This window comes from Pipistrellus kuhlii, unplaced genomic scaffold (genome assembly GCF_014108245.1).
Source record: "Pipistrellus kuhlii isolate mPipKuh1 unplaced genomic scaffold, mPipKuh1.p scaffold_m20_p_5, whole genome shotgun sequence".
In the NCBI taxonomy this organism is placed as follows: domain Eukaryota; kingdom Metazoa; phylum Chordata; class Mammalia; order Chiroptera; family Vespertilionidae; genus Pipistrellus; species Pipistrellus kuhlii.
This window is the reverse complement of record NW_023425551.1, coordinates 34,041,863-34,055,048: the sequence shown is the minus strand read 5'-3', so window position 1 is coordinate 34,055,048 and position 13,186 is coordinate 34,041,863. Positions and strand designations below refer to the sequence as shown.

Below are 13,186 nucleotides of genomic sequence, written 5' to 3'. Positions count from 1 at the left end.
TATCGGCAATTAGGCAAAAGCAAAGTAAAATGAGATACCAGGTGTACCATTTAACAATGTAGATTTTGTAATCAAAGAAAACACGATAATTTCAAGAGAAACATCAAAAGTGCTTTATTCAAAGTAATGTCCATTGCTAGCTACACATTTCCCCTATCTTTCAGGTAATCTGTGGATACCATTCCAATAGAACTTTTTTTGTTTTGAGGCAAACCATTCAGAGACCCAATTTTCCACTTCTTGGAATGTTTTGAAGTGCTGCTCAGAAAGTGTGCGTGCCATCGATTGGAACAATTGATAATCTGAACGAGCAAGGTCTGGTGAATACAGTTGTTGGGTTAATACTTCCCAGGCAAGATCTTTTAACTTGTCTTTAACTGGTTTTGAAGTGTGTGATGGTACGACATTATGAAGCAAAATTACTTTGCTGTGTCTTCTGGCACATTCTGGTAATTTCACGATCAAAGCGTGGTTCAAATTAAGTATTTGTTGTTGATAGCAATCAGTATTAATGATTTCATCTGGTATTAGAAGCTCGTAATATACCACACCTTCCTAATCCTACCAAATAAAGAGCATTGTCTTCTTTCCAAAGCAATTTGGGCTTGCAGTCAATGTTGATGGTTGACCTGGATCAATCCATGATTTTGTGTATTTGGGATTCTCAAAATAAATCCACTTTTCATTGCCAGTCACAATTCAATGCAAAAAAAAGCTTTCTCTTGTGCCATTGAAGCAACATTTTACTGGTTACCTTTCGGTTTTCCATTTGTCTTTCATTCAGTTGATGTGGCACCCATTTTCCTTCCTTTAAAATTTTTCCCATTTCTTGTAAATGATTGGAAATTGTTTGCTGAGCAACATTTAATCTTTCTGCAAGCTGTTTTTGAGTTTGACACGCATCTTCATCCAATAATGCTTGTAATTGTTGGTGTTCAAACTTTTTCAGTTGATCTGGATGTTCTTTGTCTTTCACATTGAAATCATCACTTTTATAGCGTTTAAACCAGCATTCACAAGTATCTTGATATGAAGCATGTTCACCATTAGCTTCCCAAAGTACAATATACGATAACTTTCAGCAGCACTTTTCTTCAAAATAAAGTAATGAATTAAAACTTCCCACAAATACTCTTTTTTGGCATGAAATTCAAGATTTTTAAGTGTAAAAATATCTATGACGTTAACACCTTCAGCAAATTAGACATTTGAAGTTTTAAAGCTTGCTGTCAATACAACAAAATAGCATACATATCAAATCGCATACATATCAACATATGTGTAACTCCCATCTATTGTATACAATAAAAGACTAATATGCTAAATGTCTGGTCGTCCATTCAACCAATCAAAGCCTAATATGCTAATGATATGCTATGGCATGCACTGACCACCAGGGGACAGATGTTCTGACCAGTAGGTTATCTTGCTGCTGGGGTCTGGCAGATCAGGACTGAGCGAGGCAGGCTAGACTGGCCCTGGAGTCCTCCCATGGTCCCTTCCTGCCTGGTCAACCTCCCTCGTCCCTCCATGGTCCCAATCGTGCACCAGTGGGGTCCCTCCACCTGCCATGCACCCCCTTGCAATCTGGGACCTCTCAAGGAATGCAGGAGAGCCAGTTTTGGCCCAATCCAGTAGGCCAGGCCAAAGGACCCCACTGGTGCATGAATTCATGCACTGGGCCTCTAGTACCTATAATTGCCAAAATAAAAAAATATTAACAACACCAAATGCTAGTGAGGATGCTGAAAAACTAGATTCCTGGAGGGGTGGTAAAATGATACAGTCACTTTAGAAAAGTTACCGTAGGCAGTGCATTTGAAAACTAAACATGAAAATGCCATACAAACCAGCAACTGCATTCTTGGCCATTTATTCCAGAGAAACGAAAATGTATGTTCACAAAAAAAAAAACCTGTACACTAATGTTTATGCTTTATGGGTGCTTTATTTGCAATAGCTACAAACAGGAAACAACCTAGTTGTCCTTCAGATACCCAAAAAAATCTAAATCAATCTCCAGGGAATATGATGAGTATACAAAAGCTAATCCCAAAAATTTTCACACATTATATTCCATGTATATATTCTTGAAACAACAAAATTTCAGAAAAAAAATAAAATTAGTGATTGCCAGGGTTTAGGCATGGGAATTAAGGGGAGAAAGGATTAGAAAAGATAAGTGATTAAATAAGGCATCTATGTGAAATTGGAAATGTTCAGGATATTGACTATGGTAGTGTACCCATGGATCTACACAGGTAATAAAGCTGTATAAAACTTAATGTATGTACATGCATACTCACACAGGTAAAACTGGGTACAAGTAAACAAGTAAAACAGGAAATGAGTAAGACTGTATCAATGTCAATACTCTGGTCATGATATTATATTATACTATGGTTCTATAAAATGTGATCATTGAGAAACTGGGCAAAATATACAAGGGGGGGTTCTGTATTTTATAACTGCATATGAATCTACAATTAATTCAATTTTTTTAAGGCAATTCCTAACTACATGAAAAATAAAATGCTTTATAAGACAGAAAAGTAACTATAGAAAACAACTTAACCTAACAATTATAGTTTTCACAAAAACTAAAACATTGAAAAATGAGGTAACTAAAATTATGACTCTATTGTAAAGATCTGAGGGAATGTGCTTGTACATGAAGGGATACGGGAAGAGAAGGTGAAAACGAGAGCAATAATCTTATTGTTCAGAAAATCAATAGGTGATGCCTAAAACTGAAAAAAATCAAAAGGTAGCAATATAGCATGTCATTTAGATACAGGGAAAACAAAATGCTTAAATCCATTAAAAATAGTTGACGGGAGCTCACCATGGAATGAGAATTTTGGAGGCTGGGAGGAAGATCAAAAGAATGTTTGTTTGTTTTGGGGGGGGGCAGGGCAAGGGTGTCATAAAATATATGTATATTTACTTGAGGCGTGATGCTATACAATTCACCTATTTAAGGATACAACCTATAGATTTTTAGTATATTCAGAGTTGTGTGATCACCACCACCATCAATTTTAGAATACTTTCATTTCCCCAGAAAGAAAACCTGTACCCATTGGCAGTCACTGCCCATTTCCTCCACTTTCTAATATAGGTAAATATAGAGAAAGATAAGCATGAATAAAATAGATTAAAAGTCACCCTGACTGCCAGCTGTGTGAAAAGAGTCACCACTGACATTATTTCCTATTGACATTCTTTTGCTTCTCACTGAACTTTACCTTAGAGGCAATGAATTCTTTGACAGTAGTTGTGGGATGGTATTGGTGACAAAACAAGCAAATATTCCAACACTCCTATTGTATTATTTTTATAATTGTGCTGAATTCAGAATAAAGCAAATCAAGTCTAAATACTTCACCCCTAACAGCAAGACGTATAATACAGAAAAAAAAGCCAAAGAGTGATGAATGATAGAGCCTTTGCTAACATCAATATTTTGAGGGGTTTTTTTGTTTGTTTGTTTGTTTGTTTACTCCTAACTCACCCCATCCTTGACAATGTATCTTGGCAATATTCAGTATACAATGTACTTTGTTCAAAAACAGTGGTGGAAGAGTGATTTTAAAGGTAAAAGTGGAAAGGGCTGGTCCTCTACCAGAGGATGCTCTTGAGCAAGAGCATCTTAAGAAAGAGCACATAGAAACTGAAGATCTGTAAAGTGATATTCTTAAGCATACATGCCACAAGCCTTTGGAAGTATTCAAGAACCCCAGGGATATGTGAATACCATGTTAAGCTCACTGCTCTAATGTAGCACGCTCTCTTTCATTTCCAAGTTTTCACCAATCTATCCCACAGAGCTACAACTCCCTTCCCCACTCCCACTCCCAGTCCCACCCCCAATCCCACCCCCACAGCCACCACTTTTAACACTCCAATGTCTAACTGTCCCTTTGCTTCAGCTCACATGCTCCTAGGTAAGAATGGATCCCCCTCCATTTCTTCTATAGCTCTCCTTCTCCTAGGTTGACATTACAATGCGTCACCAAAACCTGCTGACTTTTATGTACGGAGATGACAAGGTCTGGGTCAGAGATATTTATTACTCTATCCCAGACCAGCAAAATGCCTACCTAGCATGTATAATAAGTATTCAAAAAATTCCTGTTGAAAGAACAAATGAAGAAACATGAAGAGTCTTTTGTGAGGTTGACCAACCTAGAAAGCATGCAGTCAATGATTCTCTCCTTTCGTAAAAACAATCCTGGGGCTCTTGGCTCCCTACTGAAGGTTACTTCATCTCAGCAGTGCTTGGCTTTACTCCCCTGCATGTTTGGTGACAACTATTCAATTCTGTAGCAGCACATTTCCACCATCCCAGCTTCCTTCAGCCAATGAGGTCAATGAACCCGACTATTGAATTAATTCCTCCATGGTGATCTGGGACAAGGCAGGAACATGCTTGGCAGCCAGGAGAGAACACCGAGGTTGATCGCAAGTAGAAAAAGAGTAGAGGCTTTTTCTATGACAGTTTTGTATAATCAAATGACCCTTTAAATATGCACATGAATAGTTTTTAGATTAAAATTTGATGTTTAAAAATGTCCTACTCTATTTAGTTTAAAGTTTAGGAGTGGAAGAAATTAGCAGATAAAAACTAATGTGATAAACATTATGCAAATATTGGACACCTTATCTTGCCTACTAGTATACTAGACAGTGCTCTGAGGATAGACTGCTGACAGTTCCATAGTTTTATAACTCTCTGTGATATCTAGCACATCAATAAGCAATAGATACTCAAATAAGCAATACTGTTTTTCTTTACAGAGTAGATGGTATTATACTGTAAATATATAACAATATCTGGATTATCACAAGAATTGGGGATTTCATATAATCATGATTGAGCTTATTCTTTAACAACACATTCAGAGAATAATTCAGATCTTAGGGAAGCTGTTTTTTGTATGCCCTACCACCCAAATCCCCCCTCCTGCCAAAAAAAATTTAATCAGAAAGGTCTTGAAGCTGAAACAGGTTTGGCTCAATGGATAGAGCATCATTCTGTGGACTGAAAGGTTCCAGATTTGATTTTAATCAAGGGCAAGTGCCTTGGCTGCAGGCACATTCCCAACAGGAGGCGGCTTATTGATGATTCTCTCATCGATGTTTCTAATTCTCTATCCCTCTATCTTCCTCTCTGTAAAAAATCAATAAAATATATTTTTTTTAAAAAAGAAAAGAAAGTCTTGAAAACTGGCATGGTCGGTAAATGCTTAAGATTCTTTTTTATTCACAAATTAAAAGATTCAAAATCTACAAATACAAAAACTCGGGGGGGGGGGGAACATGTATGGGTAGGGAGGGGCGATGAAAAGATATGTACACATATAATACCTTAATAAAAAATAATTTTAAAAATCTACAAATACTTCCAAGAAAGGTAAATTTTTTTCAGCCTTATTGAGATATAATTAACAAATAAAATTATAAAATACTAGAGGCCCGGTGCAGAAAATTCGTGCACGGTGGGGTCCCTAGGCCTGGCTGGTGATCAGGGCCAATCAGGGCTGTCTCACCGAGTCCCAATCGGCAGCTGACTGCTGGCTGCCTGCCAGGGCTTCCGGTTGCCAGCCAGGGCCAGAGGGATGGGGGAAGGACTAGACCTCCGGAGGTTGCCTAACCATTGGAGGTTGGCAGCGAGAGTGCACTGACCACCAGGGGGCAGCTCCTGCACTGAATGTCTGCCCCTGGTGGTCAGTGCGTACACATCATAACAACCAGTCCTTCCACTGTTTGGTCAATTTGTATATTAGCCTTTTATTATATAGGATTTAAAGTATATAATGTGATGATTTCATATACATTGTAAAAGGATTCCCACCTTCTAATTAATTAATATTTCTATTACCTCACAAACAAGGAAGTAAAATTTAATAAAACCTAACATATTCTGTCATGACTTCAAAACAATCTCTCAATAATCACAAAATTCTACTTTATCTCTATTTAAAAAATGAATGCTTCATTAAGTAACAATTTGATATTTTTTATTTCAATAATCTCTTCAAATATCCTATACGATCTTTTTATAATACCTATGTAGATCAAAGTATAACAACCACTTGGCCTGTGGTTGTTATACTTTGATCTACATAGGTATGGTTAAGCATCAACCTATGAATCAGGAAGTCATAGTTCAATTCCTAGTCAGAGCACATGCCCAAGTTTCAGGCTCAATCCCTAGTAGGCAGCCATTGAAAGTCAATGACAAAAGCTAGGGGAATAAGACTTTAAAACAAATGAAAAGGTATAAATTCAAAAAGGAGAAATATGGTGGGCCATAACTTCTCTTAATAAATACAGCTGAGAACTATATCTGAAATTATTTTGCATCTTCTTAATTATCACAAAGAAGTAACCTGCAAAAACACTTGTACTGCACTTTGCATTACTATCACCTTAAATGTTATTTTCAAAAAAACATTTTAAAAATCTCATGAAATTCTTAGCACTTACTGCTGTAAGGCCTTCATTATTACAAATGTTGACATCAGCACTATATTCTAATAATTTACTCATACATTTCTTCTGCCTAAAAAGAAAGAAAATCACAAATAACTGATACTAGAAATACAAACAAATAACTATTATGCTAAAATATTATACTAAAATATTATGCTAAAATATTAACTACACTCAACTAATGTTCCAAGAAAGGTAAATTTTTACCTTAGTAAATTTTTACTCAACTAATGTTGAGTGTAGTTAATATTTAAGTATCAATCCGTATCTTTAATATTTAAATAAACACTATAACATTTGAAATAATATACAAAATTGTTTCTAGACTTGAAGATAACAGGATAAAGAAAAGGCACAATAAGATTTTCATGTCATTGGACACTCATCATCCAAAATGCTGAGAAATTTCTAGTGTTGACTGAATGTCTGAAATAGTAATCTCCATTAGCAATCCTATATAATAAAGAGGTGATATGCAAATTGACCATCATACCCTCACACAAGATGGCTGGCAGGGGAGGGCAGTTGTGGGAGATCAGGCCAACAGGAGAAGGCAGTTAGGGGTGACCGGGCCAGCAGGGGAGGCAGCTGGGGGAGACCAGGCCTGTAGGGGAGGGCAGTTAGGAGTGACCAGGCTGACAGGGGAGGGCAACTGGGAGCAATTGGGCCAGCAGGGAAGCATGAATTCATGCATGGGTGGGGTGCGGCCAGCCTGGCCCAGGAGAGGAGACATGGGCGGTTGGCTGGCCTGCCTGCCCTTCAAACTTCTGGTCCAGGGGACAATATGCATATTAGCCTTTTATTATATAGGATATACATTGAATGGCCAGATTATATTATGCATTCAGAGATCATAATCATCTGGCCATTCAGTATATATATGCTTTGATTAAGGAGATATGATATAGTCCATGGCATAAAAAGTTTATTATCTATACTTGAATAATTATATGCATAAAAATACATAACAGTGTATGTGTACTATATTATATGTACTATATTATGTATATACTAGAGGCCCAGTGCTCAAAATTCATGCACGGACCATGGGGGAGGGGAGTCCCTCAGCCCCGCCTGAACCCACTCCAATCTGGGATCCCTCTCACAATCTGGGTCCACTGGCTCCTAACTGCTCGCCTGCCTGCCTGATTGCCCCTAATCACCTCTGCCTACAAGCCTGATTGCCCCTAACAACCTCTGCCTGCCAGCCTGATCACCCCCTAACTGCCCTCCCCTGCCAGCCTGATCACCCCTAACTGCCTCTGCCTTGGCCCTCACTACCGTGGCTTTGTTCAAAAGGACATCTAGAAGCTGTCTGGTCTAATTAGCATATTACCCTTTTATTACTATAGATAGTATTAATCTATGAGTACAGTTTTCACATATGTAGTATATGGCATTCAGAGTATTTAGTACATACAATATACATGTGTATATATCACTACTCAATTAGATCATAAATTTCTTCATGCCATGGATTATATCATATTTCTTTAATCAACTCAGTACTAAGCATAGCTAGGCATTCTCAATAAACTTTATAGATTATTATTAATCTTACAAGTCAACAGCTACAAATTTTATTGGCTGAAGAATCCTATCAAATAAAGAGGGAATATGCTAATTGACCATCACTCTGTCACAAAGATGGCTGCACCCACAGCTGAGGCCAAGTTCCCATAAGGAACCTTAGCAAGCAATCAAATAAATTTAGAGTACCTTGAATAATAACAACACAACTTAATCTACTTAAGAAAACGAAATATTTACCCATTTCTAGCTGCCAAATGAAGTGGTGTGCAGCCTGAAATATCTTGATAGTTAGGATTTGCTCCTTTCTTTAACAGCAGAACCAAGCATTCCACAGATCCACAACTAAAACAATATTAAAAAAAGATCAGATACATTCAACAATCAGCCAAGTTGCTATAGCAATTATTAAAGAACAAGAAGACTTATTAAACAAGTTATTTTTGAGGTCCATATTAACCTAAAAGATTACTTCAGAAATAATAAATATCCCCTTCTTTAAAATATAGGATGGGCAAAAGTAGGTTTATAGTTATTCTATGGAAAATAATACTGTACCTAATAAATAATAACATAAGAATAAACTCTGTTTCATGTACTCACAATTGAATACCTATTTTTGCCCACCCCTGATTAAGGCCAATGACCATGTATAGTTAGCATATAAAATCTCATATTGGTTGAGTAAAGAAAAATTTCAATGAATGAGTCTAAATATTTCTAAAAAAGACAACCCAGTGCCTAACATACTCTGCTCTGATCTACAACAAGCTAAGACAGTAGATGCGAGACTTGAGTACAATCCCGAAATTAACAATACATTTACTGTAGGTAAAGAATGTAAGCACAGACCTTAATCTATAAAGAACCATTCAGATGTCTGTTCTCATTTCTCTCCATAACTACCCTGGGCAACACTGATTCAAATCCTACTACTGATCATTACTTTAGACCAGAGTTCAATTCAAAATAGCTTTAATCTTACTTTGCTGCAATGTGAAGCAAGCTTCTTTTCACACGTCCAAATGCATAATTAACATCAAACTTTGAATTTGATAGTAGTTCAGAAACAGATCTATAAAAAAGAATATTAAAAGAGTTGATACATTTTAAGAGTTTTTAAAAAAAACAAAGATCTAGAGTTCATAGCTCTTTAGTTATGATTATCAACATATTTAAAATATACTATGCCAAATAAACCAAAAACTGGACAGTTTTAGCATGACATCCAGCAAAGTACGATCCAAAAGCCAAATGCTCTGACATATAAACTATTGCTGGATGTTTCTTTGTCGGCACTCTGTGTAATCTGCCCTGAGGATATCCAAGTAGTCCTCAGCTCCCCTTTAGAATTTTGTTTTAAGAAATAGTACTTCAGCCGAAACCGGTTTGGCTCAGTGGTAGAGCGTCGGTCTGCGGACTGAAAGGTCCCAGGTTCGATTCTGGTCAAGGGCATGTACATTGGTTGCGGGCACATCCCCGGTAGGGGGTGTGCAAGAGGCAGCTGGTCGATGTTTCTCTCTCATCGACGTTTCTAGCTCTCTATCCCTCTCTCCTCCTCTCTGTAAAAAATCAATAAAATATATTTAAAAAAATAGTACTTCATATAAAGAATATATATGTTTTTATTGATTTCAGAGAGGAAAGGAGAGGGAGAAAGAGATAGAAACATCAATGATGAGAATCATCTAACAGCTGCCTCCTGCATGCCCCCTACTGGGGATGGAGTCCACAATCTGGACAGGGCATGACCAAATCTAACCATGATCTCCTGGTTCGTAGGTCAACACTGAACCACTGAGCGACACGGGCAGGGTTCCCCTAAAATATTGACAGACAAAAAGAGTAGGGCTTGCTGCTCCCCTTGCAGAAACCTGAGCCCATCTATATTAATTTTGTCCAAATAAGAAAAATCAAAGACAAAAAAAATAATTTAATTACATCAGATAGGAGGTTTAAAGCAAAAAACTGGTTTCAAAATATAGTTTCTCTTCACTTTCTTCTCATTATACCAAAGTACCCAATGGCTAACCATAGCAGAGCTGTCTGCTGCAAGTGTAAACACCTCATCCCACAGTCAGATAACTGTATCTTATATGACCAACCAAATACCTGACTTAATATCTGACTATTCATTTAGAAAATCTCTTACCATAGGATCTCAGAAAATCTTTTTCCTTAATTCAGAGACAGAAAATTATAACAGGTTAACTTGCCCCAGGACATCATTTATGAACAAACTGTTTGTGTGTGTGTATGCATGTGTGCATGTGTGTATACACATTTAGATAAATTTATACTTCTCAAAAAAAGTATAAATTTGTAAAATAGGAACTCACCTGTGTTGATCAGCCATAACCATTGGCATTAATGTGTAAACTGCAGTTTCATTATCTGAGTAAAACAAAACAAAATAAAAACATAAAAGAATTCATTTATTTCAGACTTTATCCAAAGGGTAATGCCTAAAACTATCTTAAAATTTTCTTAATTTCACATAAAATGTGAGGAGAAGAGGTAAAAAGTTAAGGATAGTGCAGAATACCACAGGTATTGCAAAATTTGCAACGCATAACTTCTTATCCTCTCTACTTGCTCACTCCCTCTATATCACCACAAAACTGCTTAATTTCTAGATCTGAGGGAAAAATTAGAGCCCTAACAATTTCCGTACCTTTAACAACTAACATTTCTTTTAGTTCCAAAGAGATGTTTATTGACTTCATGTGTTATCATACTTACATATACTTTGGGAAAACTTATCCTATATAATAAAAGGGTAATATGGAAATCGACTGGACAGCAGAATGACAGGTCGCTATGACATGAACTGACCACCAGGGGCAGATGTCAATGCAGGAGCTGTCCCTTGGTGATCAGTGTTCTCCCACAGGAGGAGCTCCGCTCAGCCAGAAGTAGGTTAAGCAGAGCGCAGTGGCAGGAGGCTCTCCCACCCTCCAAGGCAGTGCTAAGGAGCAGGGAGCCTGTAGTAAGGAGCAATGGCTAATGGACTGCAATAGGGATGTCTAAGTGCTGGCTTAGGCCCCAGGAATTGGCCTAATCAGGCAGACATCCCCCGAGGGATCCCGGACTGTGAGAGGGCACAGGCAGGGATGCGGGTGCCCCAAACCCCCTACTCCCGTGCATGAATTTTCATGCACTGGGGCTCTAGTAAGTATACACGGATATTGCTGGGACCGGTTTGGCTCAATGGATAGAGCGTCGGCTTGGGGACTGAAGGGCCCCGGGTTCGATTCCGGTCAAGGGCATGTACCTTGGTTGCGGGCATATCCCCAGTAGGGGGTGTGCAAGAGGCAGCTGATCGATGACTCTCTCTCATTGATGTTTCTAGCTCTCTATCTCTCTCCCTTCCTCTCTGTACAAAAATCAATAAAATATATTTTTAAAAAAAAAGTATACACGGATATTAAAACTATATATGCTAAATAATTTTAAAAACACTAAACACACATGCTTGCTTCTTGATATTATAAATGAAATATTTTAGAAGCTTTTATGAAACTGTTAAGATCTTACTTTGACTTATTACTTTCAATTAGTCACATCTTCACTTATATATTTTATAGAAATAAATTCACACAAGCATGATCCAAAAGAAAACATCAATGATACCATATTATACTTACATAAGTTTCGGCCAGTTATTTACAAAGAAGTAACACTGACAACTCCCATTTAGCTCTTAAAACGTTAAGACCATCCTAGCCAGTTTTGCTCAGTGGATAGAGCTTCAGTCCACAGAATGAAGGGTCCAGGGTTCGATTCTGGTCAAGGGCACGTACCTTCCTGGTTTACAGGCTAGATCCCTGGCCCAGGTCGGACTACACGCAGGAGACAACCAATAGATGTCTATCTCTTACATCTATGTCTCTCTCTCTCTCTCTCTCTCCCTCTCCATCTCCCTCTCCCTTTCACTCTCTCTAAACTTCCTAAACTGCAGGGATCACGCCTTGTTTCTTTGTAGAAGCTCCCAGCCCCCACCTAGGTGTGATGAATAGATCAAGAATGATAACGGAAAGGCATATTAAAGAAAAGGTGTAAATATGTCTACTATAGTACACAGAGTATTTTAAGAGTACAAGTTTGACATGCGCCACCTTATTTACCTATTGTCAAAATACAATAGTGCTCCACGCTTTCCCAAAAGCAAAGACTGCTGAACCGCCCTCAGCAGCCTAGAGTAAACAATCCTCTGAGGGGAGCATCTCTCCCTCCCGGGCAAGCAGCGGCAGTGAGAGGACCACCGCTGTCATGTTTCTGGGACCCGGGTCCCCGCCATCCGCCTGGAGAGGCTCCGGTCTCTTCTGCTTCTTCCACCCGGGGGACCCGCACAGCCCGGCGCTCCCCGCAAACCCCAGCTGCCCGGGCCGGCGCGGGGGTCCCAGCCCGGCCCCTCCCGGCTCAGGAAAGTAACCGGGGGCATGGGGCCAGCTTTCGGTGAGTTTCCCAACGACCTCCCCAGGGCCCGCGCTCCGCCCCCGCCCCGGGCGCCCCCCGCTCCCCGCTCCCCGCCGCGCGGCCCCGCTCGGCTCACCGTCCGGCAGCTCCACGGTGCGGGCGCGGCGCAGCGAGCGAGTGAGGCGGTTGAGTTGCTCCATCGCTCTCTCCATCCTCGGGGCGCCCTCCGCGCTCCTCCAGCCGCCCCGGCGGCCTCCGCGCCCGGCGCCCTACATCCCGCCCCGACCCGTCCTGCGGGCGGAGGCGCCGGCCGGCCCCGGTCAGCGCCCGGGACTGAGAGAGAGGACCGCCCGGGGCCGCGTTCCCCGCCCGGATCGCGGGAGTAGCCGGACAGACCACCGAGGGAACACACCCAGCACCGGCGCCTCCGGGGCTCTTCCGGCCGCCCCGGTCCTTCCCTCCTCGACTCGCACGGCCTTCTGGGAACTGTAGTTCCGAGCCCGGGGGGGGGGGGGGCCGGGCGACTCGGGCGGAGCCACGCTGGGTGCGCGGCTGGCTGACTCTTCTTCACTCAGGCCCCGCAGAACCTTGGGGCGGTGTGTGCGGAGGAAAGCAATGCCATGCCGCCGGGGCGTGCCCCCAACTTCCTGGAGAGAGTTTCGGGGTGTCGCCGCGCCCACTGCTCTCGTTCTCCAAAGCTGTACGCGAGACGCTTCCTTGGCCTTCAGTTCTATCACTT

The 13,186-nt window shown here is 40.3% G+C and overlaps 1 protein-coding gene across 10 annotated transcripts in view; it reads right to left on the bottom strand.

Annotated features, from left to right (window-relative positions):
* The window catches only part of HACE1 (HECT domain and ankyrin repeat containing E3 ubiquitin protein ligase 1), a 76,420-nt gene extending 63,499 nt beyond the window's left edge, over positions 1 to 12,921 (bottom strand). For 4 of the 10 annotated variants that reach the window (XM_036415246.2, XM_036415247.2, XM_036415250.2 and 1 more), the window contains exons 1-5: positions 12,584 to 12,919; positions 10,368 to 10,422; positions 9,014 to 9,103; positions 8,269 to 8,373; positions 6,493 to 6,568 (exon numbers count right to left, since the gene is read on the bottom strand). In XM_036415246.2, the coding sequence (XP_036271139.1) occupies positions 6,493 to 6,568; positions 8,269 to 8,373; positions 9,014 to 9,103; positions 10,368 to 10,422; positions 12,584 to 12,659 (402 nt within the window). In that variant the 5' untranslated portion in view covers positions 12,660 to 12,919. Of the gene's footprint in view, positions 1 to 6,492; positions 6,569 to 8,268; positions 8,374 to 9,013; positions 9,104 to 10,367; positions 10,423 to 12,583 lie in introns of those variants that run through there. The other 6 variants (XR_004983893.2, XM_036415245.2, XM_036415248.2 and 3 more) reach the window with 3 other exon arrangements.
* Positions 12,922 to 13,186: the final 265 nt, after the last annotated feature.